The sequence below is a fragment of the Nipponia nippon genome, unplaced genomic scaffold (genome assembly GCF_047370975.1).
Source record: "Nipponia nippon isolate SJK-2023a ecotype South Korea unplaced genomic scaffold, ASM4737097v1 scaffold_15, whole genome shotgun sequence".
In the NCBI taxonomy this organism is placed as follows: Eukaryota; Metazoa; Chordata; class Aves; order Pelecaniformes; family Threskiornithidae; genus Nipponia; species Nipponia nippon.
The window spans coordinates 8150126-8163166 of record NW_028262331.1 but is presented as its reverse complement, the minus strand read 5'-3'; the positions used below and the strand labels follow the sequence as shown (position 1 = coordinate 8163166).

The 13041-nt window shown below is 41.7% G+C and overlaps 1 protein-coding gene across 2 annotated transcripts in view; it reads right to left on the bottom strand.

The window, feature by feature from the left end:
- Positions 1 to 13041, bottom strand: part of CLTC (clathrin heavy chain) — a 34033-nt gene that overhangs the window by 3992 nt on the left and 17000 nt on the right. The window contains exons 11-31 of one of the 2 annotated variants that reach the window (XM_087751502.1): positions 12765 to 12902; positions 12474 to 12638; positions 12175 to 12355; positions 10244 to 10407; positions 8412 to 8537; positions 7682 to 7824; positions 7043 to 7277; positions 6569 to 6691; positions 6327 to 6472; positions 5982 to 6165; positions 5421 to 5613; positions 4806 to 4963; positions 4428 to 4592; positions 4227 to 4334; positions 3931 to 4098; positions 3609 to 3758; positions 3203 to 3334; positions 2925 to 3035; positions 2036 to 2206; positions 1530 to 1751; positions 399 to 419 (exon numbers count right to left, since the gene is read on the bottom strand). In XM_087751502.1, coding sequence (XP_087607628.1) covers positions 399 to 419; positions 1530 to 1751; positions 2036 to 2206; positions 2925 to 3035; positions 3203 to 3334; positions 3609 to 3758; positions 3931 to 4098; positions 4227 to 4334; positions 4428 to 4592; positions 4806 to 4963; positions 5421 to 5613; positions 5982 to 6165; positions 6327 to 6472; positions 6569 to 6691; positions 7043 to 7277; positions 7682 to 7824; positions 8412 to 8537; positions 10244 to 10407; positions 12175 to 12355; positions 12474 to 12638; positions 12765 to 12902 — 3204 coding nt within the window. The remainder of the gene's footprint in view (positions 1 to 398; positions 420 to 1529; positions 1752 to 2035; positions 2207 to 2924; positions 3036 to 3202; positions 3335 to 3608; positions 3759 to 3930; positions 4099 to 4226; positions 4335 to 4427; positions 4593 to 4805; positions 4964 to 5420; positions 5614 to 5981; positions 6166 to 6326; positions 6473 to 6568; positions 6692 to 7042; positions 7278 to 7681; positions 7825 to 8411; positions 8538 to 10243; positions 10408 to 12174; positions 12356 to 12473; positions 12639 to 12764; positions 12903 to 13041) is intronic. The other variant, XM_087751503.1, reaches the window with a different exon arrangement.

The window sequence follows — 13041 nt, the reverse complement described above, 5'->3', positions numbered from 1 at the left end:
AGTCCTTAAACTAGCAAACACCATGTTGATTTACGGTTCAGAGACAGCGGTCCAAGACTTAATTATTTCTTATTGTAGGTGGCTCTTCCAGTCAGATTGGCCGTCAAATAGTAGCACTTGTGTATCCTTTCAATACCAGGTTGACTGTGATCCAACTGATCACCTGTATGCCCTTCCTGAGGATCTATTAGCTTATTAGTAGCAAATGAATCTACTTTTGTCCTACAGCACTAGCTACTTGTAGAGTTAAACAATTTGCATATGCTTTAGTGATATTTTGTTTGGGGGAAAAGCAGTAGCAGCAGTGTAGTAAACATAGGAAAGAAAAAAAAACTCATGCAGAATCCTTAGACTTAGTCCTCCAGACTTAAAGATGGAAAACAAGAATCAACTTTCACCTTTTCCTTTATTGCATCAACCTGCAAAGGAATTCAGAAGGTGCAGCTTAGAAAAATCAAATTCCATATTTAGCATATAAAAGGTAGAAACAAAAGCGTCAGGGAAGAAATAATTAAGGTACAGGTGAGTAAAAACAAAGATACACCAGAAGTATCTGCTTTAGAAAGGCAGCTCTGCTTGTTGCTAGATCTTACTGCATTGACTTCATTAGCTACACTACAGTTATATCCTAACCCTTTAGCAGATCATGAAATTTTAATCTTTAAAAATCCTACTCCAAGACTACTACTCCCAAGAGAGGCCTAGTATTAGCTTGGTACATCAGGCATATCTGACAAGCAATGCTATTACTTGAATAGCTCCCCACCTCCCCCAAAATACAGCATTTAAGGATAGCAAATTGCCATAGGACTAGAAAGTAGTCCTGCCGTTAGAAGTAACGGCCAGGCAAATCTTCTAAACAAACAGGCACTCTAGTCTTCATTGACTCGAGCACTGAGTTAAGCTTTTACTTCTCACAGAAGGAGTCTTAATCATTAAGGAAAGTACACCATTTCACTGGAAGATACTCTAAAAGCTTTGGCTGGGCAAATCTTGCTAGCGACAGTTGGCATTTAACTGAAATCTGGTTCAAGTCTGTCAGAGCATTACCAAGTACTTTCCCCATCCTAAGTCACTTCAAACAAAAGCTAGGTCATAATTAGTGCCATTAAGTATCAGAGCCACATTTTAGGTTAAATGCACAGCAGACCAAGTTAACTCAAGATCGAGCTATAAAGCTTTTTTAGTATACAGTCTAGAATTTAGTTAGAGCTTGATCCCAGCTGGGACTCCTGACTGACACAGCATATGAAAAGCCTGAATCCTGGAATTACTTGAAGACACTGCCCATGGTCAGGCAAATACTACTGATGTAGGTTCTGTAATTGGTAGATAGGGTGAAGTCTGCAAGTGTTTCAGTCTCTTAGAGGGCGAAGTCTCTCCCCAGATGGACTGAAAAATAAGTGTGGACATGGACAGACAGACATTTGACAAAAGCCCATATCAATGTTAGTAGCAAGCAGACAGTCTCAAGGCATACACCACAGTGGCTAACAAGCTTTCAGTGTTGGAGAGGCACCCACTCTTACCTTGGTCAAGTACTCCTTCATGACCTGAATAAAGTATGGCATGGCAAAGTCCATGATGTTGTGCCTCCACGCTGTTTCCAAGACAACGTCCGGCCTCAGGAGATCATAGCAGGTGAAGAGACAAGCACCAAAGCATTCTCTCTTGTTCTCCTGCAAGAACCACTGCAACAACTCTTCTGCCAACTCAGTATCTTTGGATTCTGAAGCATACTGCATTGCATCCTACAACAGGAGAGAGTCTGCTTAGCCTCAGGTGCCACAGTACAATCACTGACACAGATGCGGCATTTAACTAAGCTGTAATCTATTGCTGCCATTAGCAGACAGGAGGCATTCTATGACTTGTTTCCAAGAAATCTGTCCATCTACTGCCGCTCCGAAGCAAGATTTGCCAGATTAGCAACAGGCACCACCTAGCGGCATTCAAAAAGATGCAGCTTTACTAGAAAGTCACAGGTCTCTAAACAAGCCAAGTATGCTAAACCAGTCCTGTGTAGTAGTCTTACCTTATACAGTCTGTCTTTCTTACAGAGTTCTACACTCTGTTTCCAGCGATTGTTTCCTTTGAAGAGATACGCAGCAATTCTTCGGAATTCTATTAGTTCATGTTTCTCCAAGCGTTGAGCAAGAGAAATGTTGTCAAAGTTGTCATAAGCATCTATAGAAGTCCTAAGAGCCTGAGTTAAGGAGAAAAAAGTTATGCACACCTCAAATGTACAACTACTTCCACAAACATACAAACATTTTCCATACATCTTAGTTCTGTATTCCTACTTCTAGGAGGATAAAGTACTCTAGCCAGAGCTGCAGAGATTTTTTTTTTTTTTTTTTTGAGAAGCTGGTGTTTGACACACATGTAGTTTTCGGTATTCCAGTCAGTATTTTTCAGTAGTGATTACTGAGGTTAAGAGCCTCTGAATACCAGACAGCTGTTCTCTGAAAACAGTAGAACAGCTAAACATCATAACTATTTGTCCCTTCTGTGAGTTCTTTCCTTAGCACCCACTCCTTGCCTTAAATACAAGCTGATCTGCCACACGCATAACAAAGTAGCCAGTCTATCCCCAGTAGGAATGACCCAGAAAGCTCCCACAAAGCCACTAGCAGTTCTCCACTTAATCCTTGGCTAGTCACCACTAGTTCAGGTTGAAGTGGCAAAGGACATATACTTAAGGAATGCAAGTTAACAGCAAGCAGGTAAAATCTACCTAAAACGAGAGAGAAACCTGTGTTTCTAGACATTAAACACGCACCCAGAATATTAGGTTAAAACCGACACAGAAGCCAGCTTGAGTAGAACTTTGAAATTCAGGAATAGCTGCTTCTATTACGAAGCATATAGAACATGCAAGTCGATACCCATTCCAGATGCTACCATTTCAAGACAAGACATACCTGGTAGTCTTCTTCAATAATGAAGAGGTTGTTCAGGGACTCGTTCACCGATTTGTTGTTGTGATTTTGAACAGAGCGCAAGTAAGGCTTAACCAGTGGTAGCTGTTTAACCTTCAAGGAATCGGGTAGACAAATTTAAGTCAAGGTAACTTTTTGTAGAGGTCTCCTAGCATCTTCCCTACGAGGCAGTGAAGTAGCTAAGCATTTTCAAATGCTGCTACAGCTAAATGCTTTTCCAATTGCAACTTTTTCTTTGACCTAGACAGTAGGAAAATTACCTTTGTGAAGAAGGTGACAGCACGAGTGTGGTCAAGCCGAGGGGACAACACCATCAGCAGATCATTGAGCAACAGAGGTTTAAATTCCAAATAGAACTGAACTGCCTTGTAATACAGCTCCACATTGGCCACCTAGAGATGAGTAAGGACGCACATTCAGAGCAGAAGCTTGACTATAGAGGAATCCAAATGAAAGACAGATGTAACCTTAGATATTCCAGCACAACTGAGCCACCGTCCAAGACTCATTCTGGTCTCTAGAAATCTCTAAGTTACTGTAGTTGACTTGCTTTGAAATTATGTGGCAATATCAAGAACTTTGAATTTTAAACAGGCTACTAGTGAAGGAAGAGATCTGCAGTGCGCATAGCAAGAAATTTATTTCCTTTCACTAGTAAAGTAATACCTTAGTGATGATATCTTTGAACTGGCCTTCTTTCCAAGCATCTGTTGGGTGATTCATCATTGTGATTATGGCGTTATCATATTCTTCATACTTATCATACAAGAACACCAGTTCAGCCCAGAGATGGGCTTGTTCCGCAGCTCTCAGAACCTAAGCAAAAAGCATATTAGAAATTCCAGTTAACATGTATTGCTATCAGTGTCCATCAGTGCTCAGGCTTTAGTGCTATTAATAGCTTCAAGAGCTGCTAACTGCAAAACCTAGGGTACAGACAATCCCGACAGATGCGTTTTAAGTTAAATTTAAGGCCTCAGACTTTCACCTTGGGGATGTTGACTCTGGACCAGAATAGCTCCAAGTGCTCCCTCATCTTCTGTGGCTTGAATTTGGAGTAGAGAATTGCTAGCTCTGTAAACATCCCCATGTGTGCTCGCTCAAGTCCAAGTGCTGCTTCCAACATAGTTATCAGCTCTTCAAAGTAGCCACGATCCTAGGAGATACAGGCAGTTAGAGATGTTTCACATTAGGAACCAACCTGACTCTAAATTTCCAGTTTTGGACAGAGTTGCCATGAAAGAATTTAGACTTTGACTGTACAACAGGAGGCAACTTAATTACCTGGTAATAGTTAATTAGCTCTTCCAACTCATCTGCATGCACTACAATATGGAGTCCACACATCTGGGCCAGGCGGAACTCTTTTCCATCAACACAAGCGAAGCAGACCTGGAATTGACAATTGCATTATTGTTTATCATCAAAGCTGTAGCCTGTTCAGAAGCTTTGAAGTCCCTTAACTTATTCAATCAGTAAGTTTACCTCTTTCCATGTGCGAGTACTGTTCGCTTTCCGAGCGCCATCCACAGCTGCCTGGTATTCACCTAGGTGAACTAAAGTCGAGGCTAAACGGCCAAAGTTGGACACGTTGTTATACAACAGCTTAGCTGCTTCATACATCTTTTCATCATAACAGCGATCACCAACCTACAGGAGAGCATAATCAGGTTATTCTTGCAGATTTTCAGTCAAGAGCTTACATAAAGCGTGTAGCACTCAAGTCATCAAAATGGAAATGCCTTTAAAGTCCAAGATCTATCTGCATATCCAAAGAGAGAGAAGTCCCAACACCCTCGGGTTAGCAAGGCCTAAGGAGCTTGCTGCTATGATTCAGCAAAACTGAAACTCAGTCTCACTCACTTGCTGGATATGTGCATTGTTGGGTCCATTGATAAACTCCTCTAGCTCTGCTAGACGGTTTGTTTTAGCAAGAGCGAAGATTAGTTCCGTTTCCACATACGACTCCCGGGCCTTCTTGCGTGCCATCTGGAGATACTTCACCAGTTCTTCCCAGTTTCCTATGAAACAAAGTTCAGAACGCTTACTTCCCGCCATTGAGGACACTTGTACTTAAGCTATACTACCAGCTCAATCTAGTTTGACTGAGTATTTCTACAGCTATTCCCCAACAATCAAGACTAGCCTTCATACTGCACATGCTACATTAGGAGTAATAAAGTCACCTTACAACAGGCCTAACTAAATGAATCCTGGTATTTAATTTCATGCAAAGACCTCCTTTGTAGCAACTACTCTGACAGAAGTCTCCAGCTAGCTAAAGGAGGTAGTTGTAAGACCACTGATGATGTGCAAATGGAATACACTACCTTTTCCCATTCTTGTTTAGGGCAGTCTTTGAAAGACCAGATTCCTCTGCTTGCATCAAGATACAGGTTTGGCAGAACTGCAGTTTGAGCAACAGACCACGCAAAAGAGCTGAACAACATCAAAGATTTAAATAAAACTTAATCATACCACTGGCATTGGCAGCTTGAACAACTTCCATGTACGAGGAAGGATCATCTGCTTTAATATACGAGTCAATTGCTTCCTTTACCATCCCTTTCTGAAGCTGTGCTTTAGCCAGCTGACTCCATACAGCAGGCTCATTGCAGCGTTCAGCAAATTCATATGCACGATCCAGGTTTCCAATGTGCTCTATTAATACCTAAAGAAAGGTGCTCTATATTAATACCTAAAGAAAGGGTCACCACAATCAGCCACTCTCTATAAAGGTCAGTTTTACAAGACACTGAGCTGTGTTTTGTGTTAGTTCTTCAATGGATCCACAGCTGCTTTTAAAATAGGGACTACCCTATATAACCCACACAGCATGAGTAAAGTTATGCTTACAAAGTTTCACTTACTAGAGGGTTCAATACACAATGTTTGTTCTACTTCCTAAGACAAGACACTAAGCAGCTTTGGTCACTTTGCTAATTGGTGTTAAGCACTGAAGTCACAATTAACAGCAAAGTCCTCATGTGAGGATGCACATGTCACAAGGAGTTATTACAGACTGAGATTTTACAATACCTGTACAGCTGAGGTGTTGACGTCAAACTTCCTGAAGATAGCAAATGCCTCCTCGAAAAGCTCATTGCTGATAGCTATATTGGCTATGTCTGGCGCATCATAGTTATCCAGGCGATTGATGTACTCCATGACACGGGTGCGATCAGCCTTAATAGCTGTAAGAATGAGAAGGTTCTGCAGATTCCTAAATAGAGAAAGAAAATATTAGTATATATCAAGTAACAATCAAGAAATTCATCCTCCCCTCTGGAAAGGGTATTAGTTTATTTGCTGATCCACAGTAATTTAACACCTGCACCAGATATAATTTCAAGTTTCCTGTGACTTAGTTTTGACTTTACACACCTGTGCTCACTGAACACGGAGTTATCAAGAACTATTTTCTCCAGCAGTTCAATCAGCTCATTAGGAAGATCTGCAGTCATGAAGGCCTTCACAGTAACAGAGACTTCCTCAGGGTCCTGCGTCTCTGACAGCGCAGTCTGTACAACCTGTAGGCAGAGTCAAGCCATTGACAAATCAGTTCAGTCAGGTACTAGCAAGTCAAGTTAGGACAGCAAAGGCTTTTAATGTTTTGTCATCTATACCTGGTCAATTAGCGGTCTTCTGTAAGGGTTGCTTTCCAGTAGTACGCTGGCCCACAGTTCAGGGTCTTTACGGCGAACTAAGTAGCGGGAAAGACTTTTGAAGAGGGAGTTCTCATTGCAGACCTAGTGAAAGGCAAAAGCTTATTCAGAGTGAAGTCACAGCCATTGAGCCTACAGTGGATGAGCTAACTGTATTGCAACATCAAATAAACCTGCCTGAGACGCAGACGAGAAATCTCAGGCTTTGATACTTCCATTAGCCTCCAATTCTAGATGTCCAGGGGAGTCTCCCATTTCTCATTAAGTTGCAGAGGGAGATTAAATAGCTACCTATTCTATTACAAGTGAGCAGTTCCTACCTTAATACTTTTTAGGAAACAAAAGCTTTTGTCAGTCATAAACCTGAATACCTATCCCATGATACTCAGGTTAGAACTTAACCCATGAGTCAGCTGCCTTGGCATGTATACGTACATTAATAAGTTCCAAATCGCATTGTCCACGCTCATAAGCCACGCAGGCCAGGTGAGGGTCCCTCTTCTCACAGTACTTGCCAACAACGCGACTATCGTAATAAGGATTCTCACGCAGGAATCTTTCTGGGTTGTTGTTGCTATCAATGTATATTTTGGCCAGTGCATTGTGAGTTGCAGGCTCCTCACAACCCTCGTGAATTCTTGCTTCCAGCCAGGGCAGAAGCAGTTTCAGCCTAGAAGGAAGTGGTTTTCATATTAGAGAGGTTGACTGAATAAGCAAGTATCCACTTGCACAGTTTCTTCACTACAGAAGTCAGCTTCAGTGTAGGATAGAGTCAGTAACTAAACCAGAGTTACAGTACTCCATTTTGACCTGCATTCTGGTTCATTATTATAATGGTATAACTTTCTGATGCTATGAAGAAGATCACATGACAAAGACTCATTATCTGGAGGTTGCTTAAGGGAAATCCCGACATTAGCCAAGAAGTAAAGCAGACTTTTGTTTCACTGCAAATGGCAGCTTCTTGTTATGTCAGTACCCGCTTTAGCTATGTAACGAGGACATGCATTGATGGATGAGCAGTATAACCATGACCAGTCCGGCAGCATTAAGAGACTTGTAGAAGTTTAATACCTGTTTCTTTTCTCAACCTCTGCAACAAGCTCATCAGTCGAAAATTGACCTCTCACTACAAGAATAAGGTTCTTTATCACATCTTCAGAGCAATCCACATCAAGCAGTCCCCCAATAACAACAGGCAGACGGCTTGGATTCACCTAAACAAGATCATTTAAAGAAGTCAGTGTGTTGTCACACAGTACAGGCAGTCAATACTTATCCCTAGAAGTACACATGAAGGCTGCTAGTTAAGATTGACCTCATCTTCCTGCCTTTACTCCCAGCGTCCTGAGGTTCTGGGTAAGCTTGAAAGTAAATTCTTCAGTCAGCAGGGGTTCACACCACCATTCAGTGGCTCACTCATACTCAGTCCCCATCTGAAAAACCTCCCGAGCAAGCCAATTTGTCCCTGCAGTAAGTATAACGGAGAACTCACCCACCCACCCCCCCCCGAAATGCTGGAAGTTAAAATTACCCTAAGAACTCCAAAGTTATTCTACCAAGTCTCCCTCCTTCAAGAGACCCATTAGCAGCAGTTACCGCTCAGCTCGACTAAAGAATAAATAAGAGATCTGACTCACGTAAGGGCTAACTTACCAGAGGCCACTAACAGGTACTTAAATGTCAGTCTCAAGTATGAGGCTGTTTGCAGAATACTTACAAACATAATGCCTGTAGTTGCATATAATACTAGACAGATTGATCAGTTTGACTCATTAAAGCCAAGTGACAAATTGTAACTTACCTTCTGTACGTAAATCTCAATATATTTTTGGAGATTATTTCTATACAAGTACAGCACCAAGTCGTGGACAAAGTCAAAGCGATCACATACAATGATGAGTGGCAACTGGTCAGTGAGTTTAGCTTCCTATAAAGAGAAGAGCTTCAGTAATTTGGTTTTGGTCTCAGGCTTAAGCAGACAAATAGAGTCACTTAAACTGTTAAAGCAGCTGAATTTGGAAAGCCAAAATTCAACAGTCAACCAAATAATCACAGCTTATTGTTCAACTAATCGTTTGCAACATGTAGCAAGTAGAAGTACTCACACCCATTTCAGGGCTTACAGCAAAAAGCTTTCTGAAGTTTAACCTTGCTCCTTTGGATGGCAGAGTCTACGAAGTTTTACAACACAGTACAAGTATTACAAGCCTAAGCTATAGGTAGCATTCTTAGTTGCCACTGGTGTTTGGTGTGCAGGATTAGCACTCTGGGATTTCAAAAGGAATTTAACCAAGGCTAGATTAAGTTGTGGATCATAACGTAAAACTTGCATACGGAATTAACTTCAAGTGCCATGTGTCTTGTGATACCGTTCTCTAAATCCATAGTTAGAAGGTAAGAATCAAGCTAGTAGCAGTACTACTTAAATTGCTAATCAGATTAGTTATCTAAAAGCATTCCAACTTTCAGCATAAGATTACAATGGTTACAGTACAGAAGCTTAGTCTATGTGGCGGACAGTATTCCAGATGCATATTTCAGATCACTTATTCGAACATGCACATCCCAGAATATAATCCTACATATAAATTACACTTAAGGACTTTACACAGGGAGGCCTGTACTGGGAGATTTACCTGGTACATGTCCTGCACATTCCAGACATGGAACAGCACAAAAAACAATAGCTTTCATCAGGAATTTGACAGCTTGATAACTTAATCTTAGGTGGCTTGATCAATTTACATACCTTACACCTCAGTGACACCAGGTTATTTTTATAGAATTCTCATTTGAAGAGTTTTGCCATCCTCAGATATGATTAGCAAAATCTAAGACTATGCTATGTAACCGACAAACATGAAGGCAGGAAATGTTCCCAGATAAAGTTTTCCCCTCCCACACTGTTTCTCAGATATTTTTAGCAGTGTTACATTTGTCAATAAGCTCAGCACTAACAGGCTACAAAATCTGAACGTGGAGCACACCATCTTCTTCCACTCTTCAGAAATGTTTCAGCAATGCTCCGAATCCTAGCTCTAACAGTCAGTCAGCATGCATTTACTCCGCCTGGCATATCCTAGCAGAGCTAAACTGCGGTTCACCTGGCTGAAGTTTCAGTAAGTGTGCACAAGTAAGACGAGTGGGATAGATCGATCTTGAACTCTGAAAGCATTTATGGAGTTAATTGATGCTATTCATTTATTGTTTCTGTAGTTGCTCAGTTGAAGCTGATTACACTGTGCATAAGCATTAAGTTATGAACTCACTTGGCATTATGGTTGTTCTCAACCTTCAAGTTACCTGTTTCCTACTTTATAGCAGACATCTGTAACAAGTTCTAGATGAGTTGGTGCTATTATTATGGTTTAAGAGTTCAAGCCAGGTTAACCTTACTAAGAGCAGTGAGGAACTGATCTGACAGATTCTCCATTTTTTAGATATTGGGCTCTAGTAGGAGGTACCGCCAACATGCTAGATACCTCTGGTTTAAGAGGACAGATGGATCCTTAAGTGCAAGGGTTAAGACTCATCTGTATTTTCACAGGGCTGCCTCATTTCACTGGTGACACGCACCACGTTTTATCAGAACCCCAAACAGGCCAAGACAGCCCAGTGCTACCCAAACATTACCTTGAGGAAGTTTTTAACACGTTCTGGATCATAGCAGTTACTTTCCCTGCAGATTCTTTCCACCTCTTTAATTTGTCCTGTCTTGCATGCAGCTTGAATATACTTGAAGTGCACATCTGGATCCTGGCTGAAGTTTACAATAGAGCCCAGGAAATAAAACAAACCTCGAGGGAAACAGTCAACATGTTATTCTGCTAAAGCACTTGAATTGGATCAATGTTAGCTTTTAAGCAAGCCTTCCAAGTTAGGATTACACGAAAATTTGACTCTGACTACTGCAGAAGTTTACAAAGAACTGAAAAAAAAAGATTCAAGTATTGTAATTGTTTTACGAAGACCAGATTGTCCTAGCTGAGTTGAGCCTGTTGCTGTTCCCCGTGTATTACACGCAACTTTGATAAATACTGATGTATCATCAACTGCCATAGGTCAGCTTTGTTAAAACATCCAGCATGTGCCTTCCATACAACCCCTAGACAGAAGGCGAGGAAGAGTCAGAAAACCAGAACTAGTTGCGCCCAAAAGCTACCATCACACCTTTCACTAAAACAAGCACACAGTGCAAAAGCTGCTTGCCACGACCCACAGCTAAAGTTCCCTTAGAGCTGATGCCATATAACACATGGCTACTTTAGACAAGTGACTGTCAAGTCACTTAGTCAAAAGAGATTCATGTGTTTTTTGGAAAAACACACATAGCCTGCCTATGCAAGAAACCTGTCTACAATGGCATCTTCTTCCACTAACCATTCTCCAAATTCCAAGAGTCCAAGAGTCCCAGATTATGTTGTGTTCTTGGTCTTTAAGGAGGTTTTATTTAAAGCTTAGCAAGATACTGTTCAGCCACACATCTGCAGAGATTTGACCACTGATGTACCACCACACTAACTAGACTATACACAGCTAGTCTTGTTGAGAAGTATAAAAGCCCAAAACCCAAAGGCTACACAAATTTAAGATAAGCATTTTCATAGAATAGTTTAGGTTGGAAGGGACCTTTAAAGGTCACCTAGTCCAACCCCCCTGCAGCAAGCAGGGACATCTTCAACTAGATCAGGTTGCTCAGAGCCCCATCCAACCTGACTTCGGATGCTTCCAGGAACGGGGCATCTACCACCTCCTTGGGCAACCTGTTCCAGTGCCTCACCACCCTCATTGTAAAAAATTTCTTCCTTATATCTAGTCTAAATCTACCCTCTTTTAGTTTAAAACCCCTTGTCATATTGCAACAGGCCCTGCTAAAAGGTCTGTCCCCATCTTTCTTATAGGTCCCCTTTAAGTACTGAAAGGCTGCAATAAGGTGTCCCCAGAGCCTTCTCTTTTTCAGGCTGAACAACCCCAACTCTCTCACAGCCTGTCCTCACAGGAGAGGTGCTCCAGCCCTGTGATCGTTTTTTGTGGCACTCCTCTGGACCTGCTCCACGTCTTTCCTGTGCTGAGGGCTCCAGAGCTGGACGCAGTGCTCCAGGTGGGGTCTCACCAAAGAGGAGCAGAGGGGTAGAATCACTTCTCTTGACCTGCTGGCCACACTTCTTTTGATTGCAGCCCAGGATACAGTTGGCCTTCTGGGCTGCAAGCACACATTGCTGGCTCATGTCCAGCTTTTCATCCACCAGTACCCCAAAGTCCTTCTCTGCAGGGCTGCTCTCAATTTTGGACAAAGGAAAAAGGCCAGCATCTTCTTCAGATAACTTTTTAGGTTGTCTACAGCTCCGAGCATTTCAGAAAACTAAAGTATGCAACACTGAACGTTGGTGCCCCCCTTAACAGGGAACTTTAAGGTTTAGGTCAGGTTTCGAGACAGCTTTGAGGCCTAGGTACTTAAGCTCAATATGGGTTTCTAGATTTCAGCAGATAGACAGTCCTTCATATGCAATGTATGATGAGGTGAGCGCTAGCTCCTCTCGCTTGAGGCAAGAGCATGAACTTACCTTCAAAGCTCTTGAAAGACTCAAACAGCTCAATAAGTGACTGTGTTGACAGTTGTTCATGGTACTTTGAAGCTACCTGGACACAGATCTGCAGGTTCTGACGAATGTTAGCAGACAACATAGCACGCAGACACTCCAGAGAGTCTTCTACCGATAAGGAACCAAAATAATTCACTAACCACTGCAAAGACACATAAGCTATTTTAGCCTCAAGCAGAACACTACACTCTGAAATCAAATGTTGAAAGCAATTATTAATTGCCAGGCTTTTGCTAGATTCAGGATATTTGATCTCATACCTCAGGATTGAGAAGATGAGTGTGAACTACTGCACGCTTGATGTCATACAAGTCTGTGAAGTGTTCAAGTGCTCTCTGTAGCAAGCCAGCTTTCTCACACAGCTGAGCTATGTGAGCCCGGTCATAATGAGTAAACATTTGGTTTCCCAGGATAGCATCTGCAACCTAGAAGGAATATTGACAAGTTTCATTTAGTTCCTAAACACTATCACTACCATCTGATATGGACCACAATGCAGCAGCTAGTCTAGCTACAGACAAGCCTGATCCAATATAACTCTGAAAGCATACCTGAGGTGCATGCATGAGGTTCATCTCAAGTAAACGTGTTTGCAGGGGACCTTCTGAGGGACGATTATTCTTCAGTGCATCCAGCAAGAAGGCTGTACATTGCTGAATTAAATTATATTCCATAAAGACATCCACAATCTGGGAAAAAAAATAGGCTTTTGATTAGAAACTGGAAGTATATTTAAACAAAAGTAACATCAAGTACAGCTTCCAAAGCTAAACTGTTTATTCTGGCACTGCACTAAGCTGTCATTTAGCATTCTTAAAACCAGGCAGG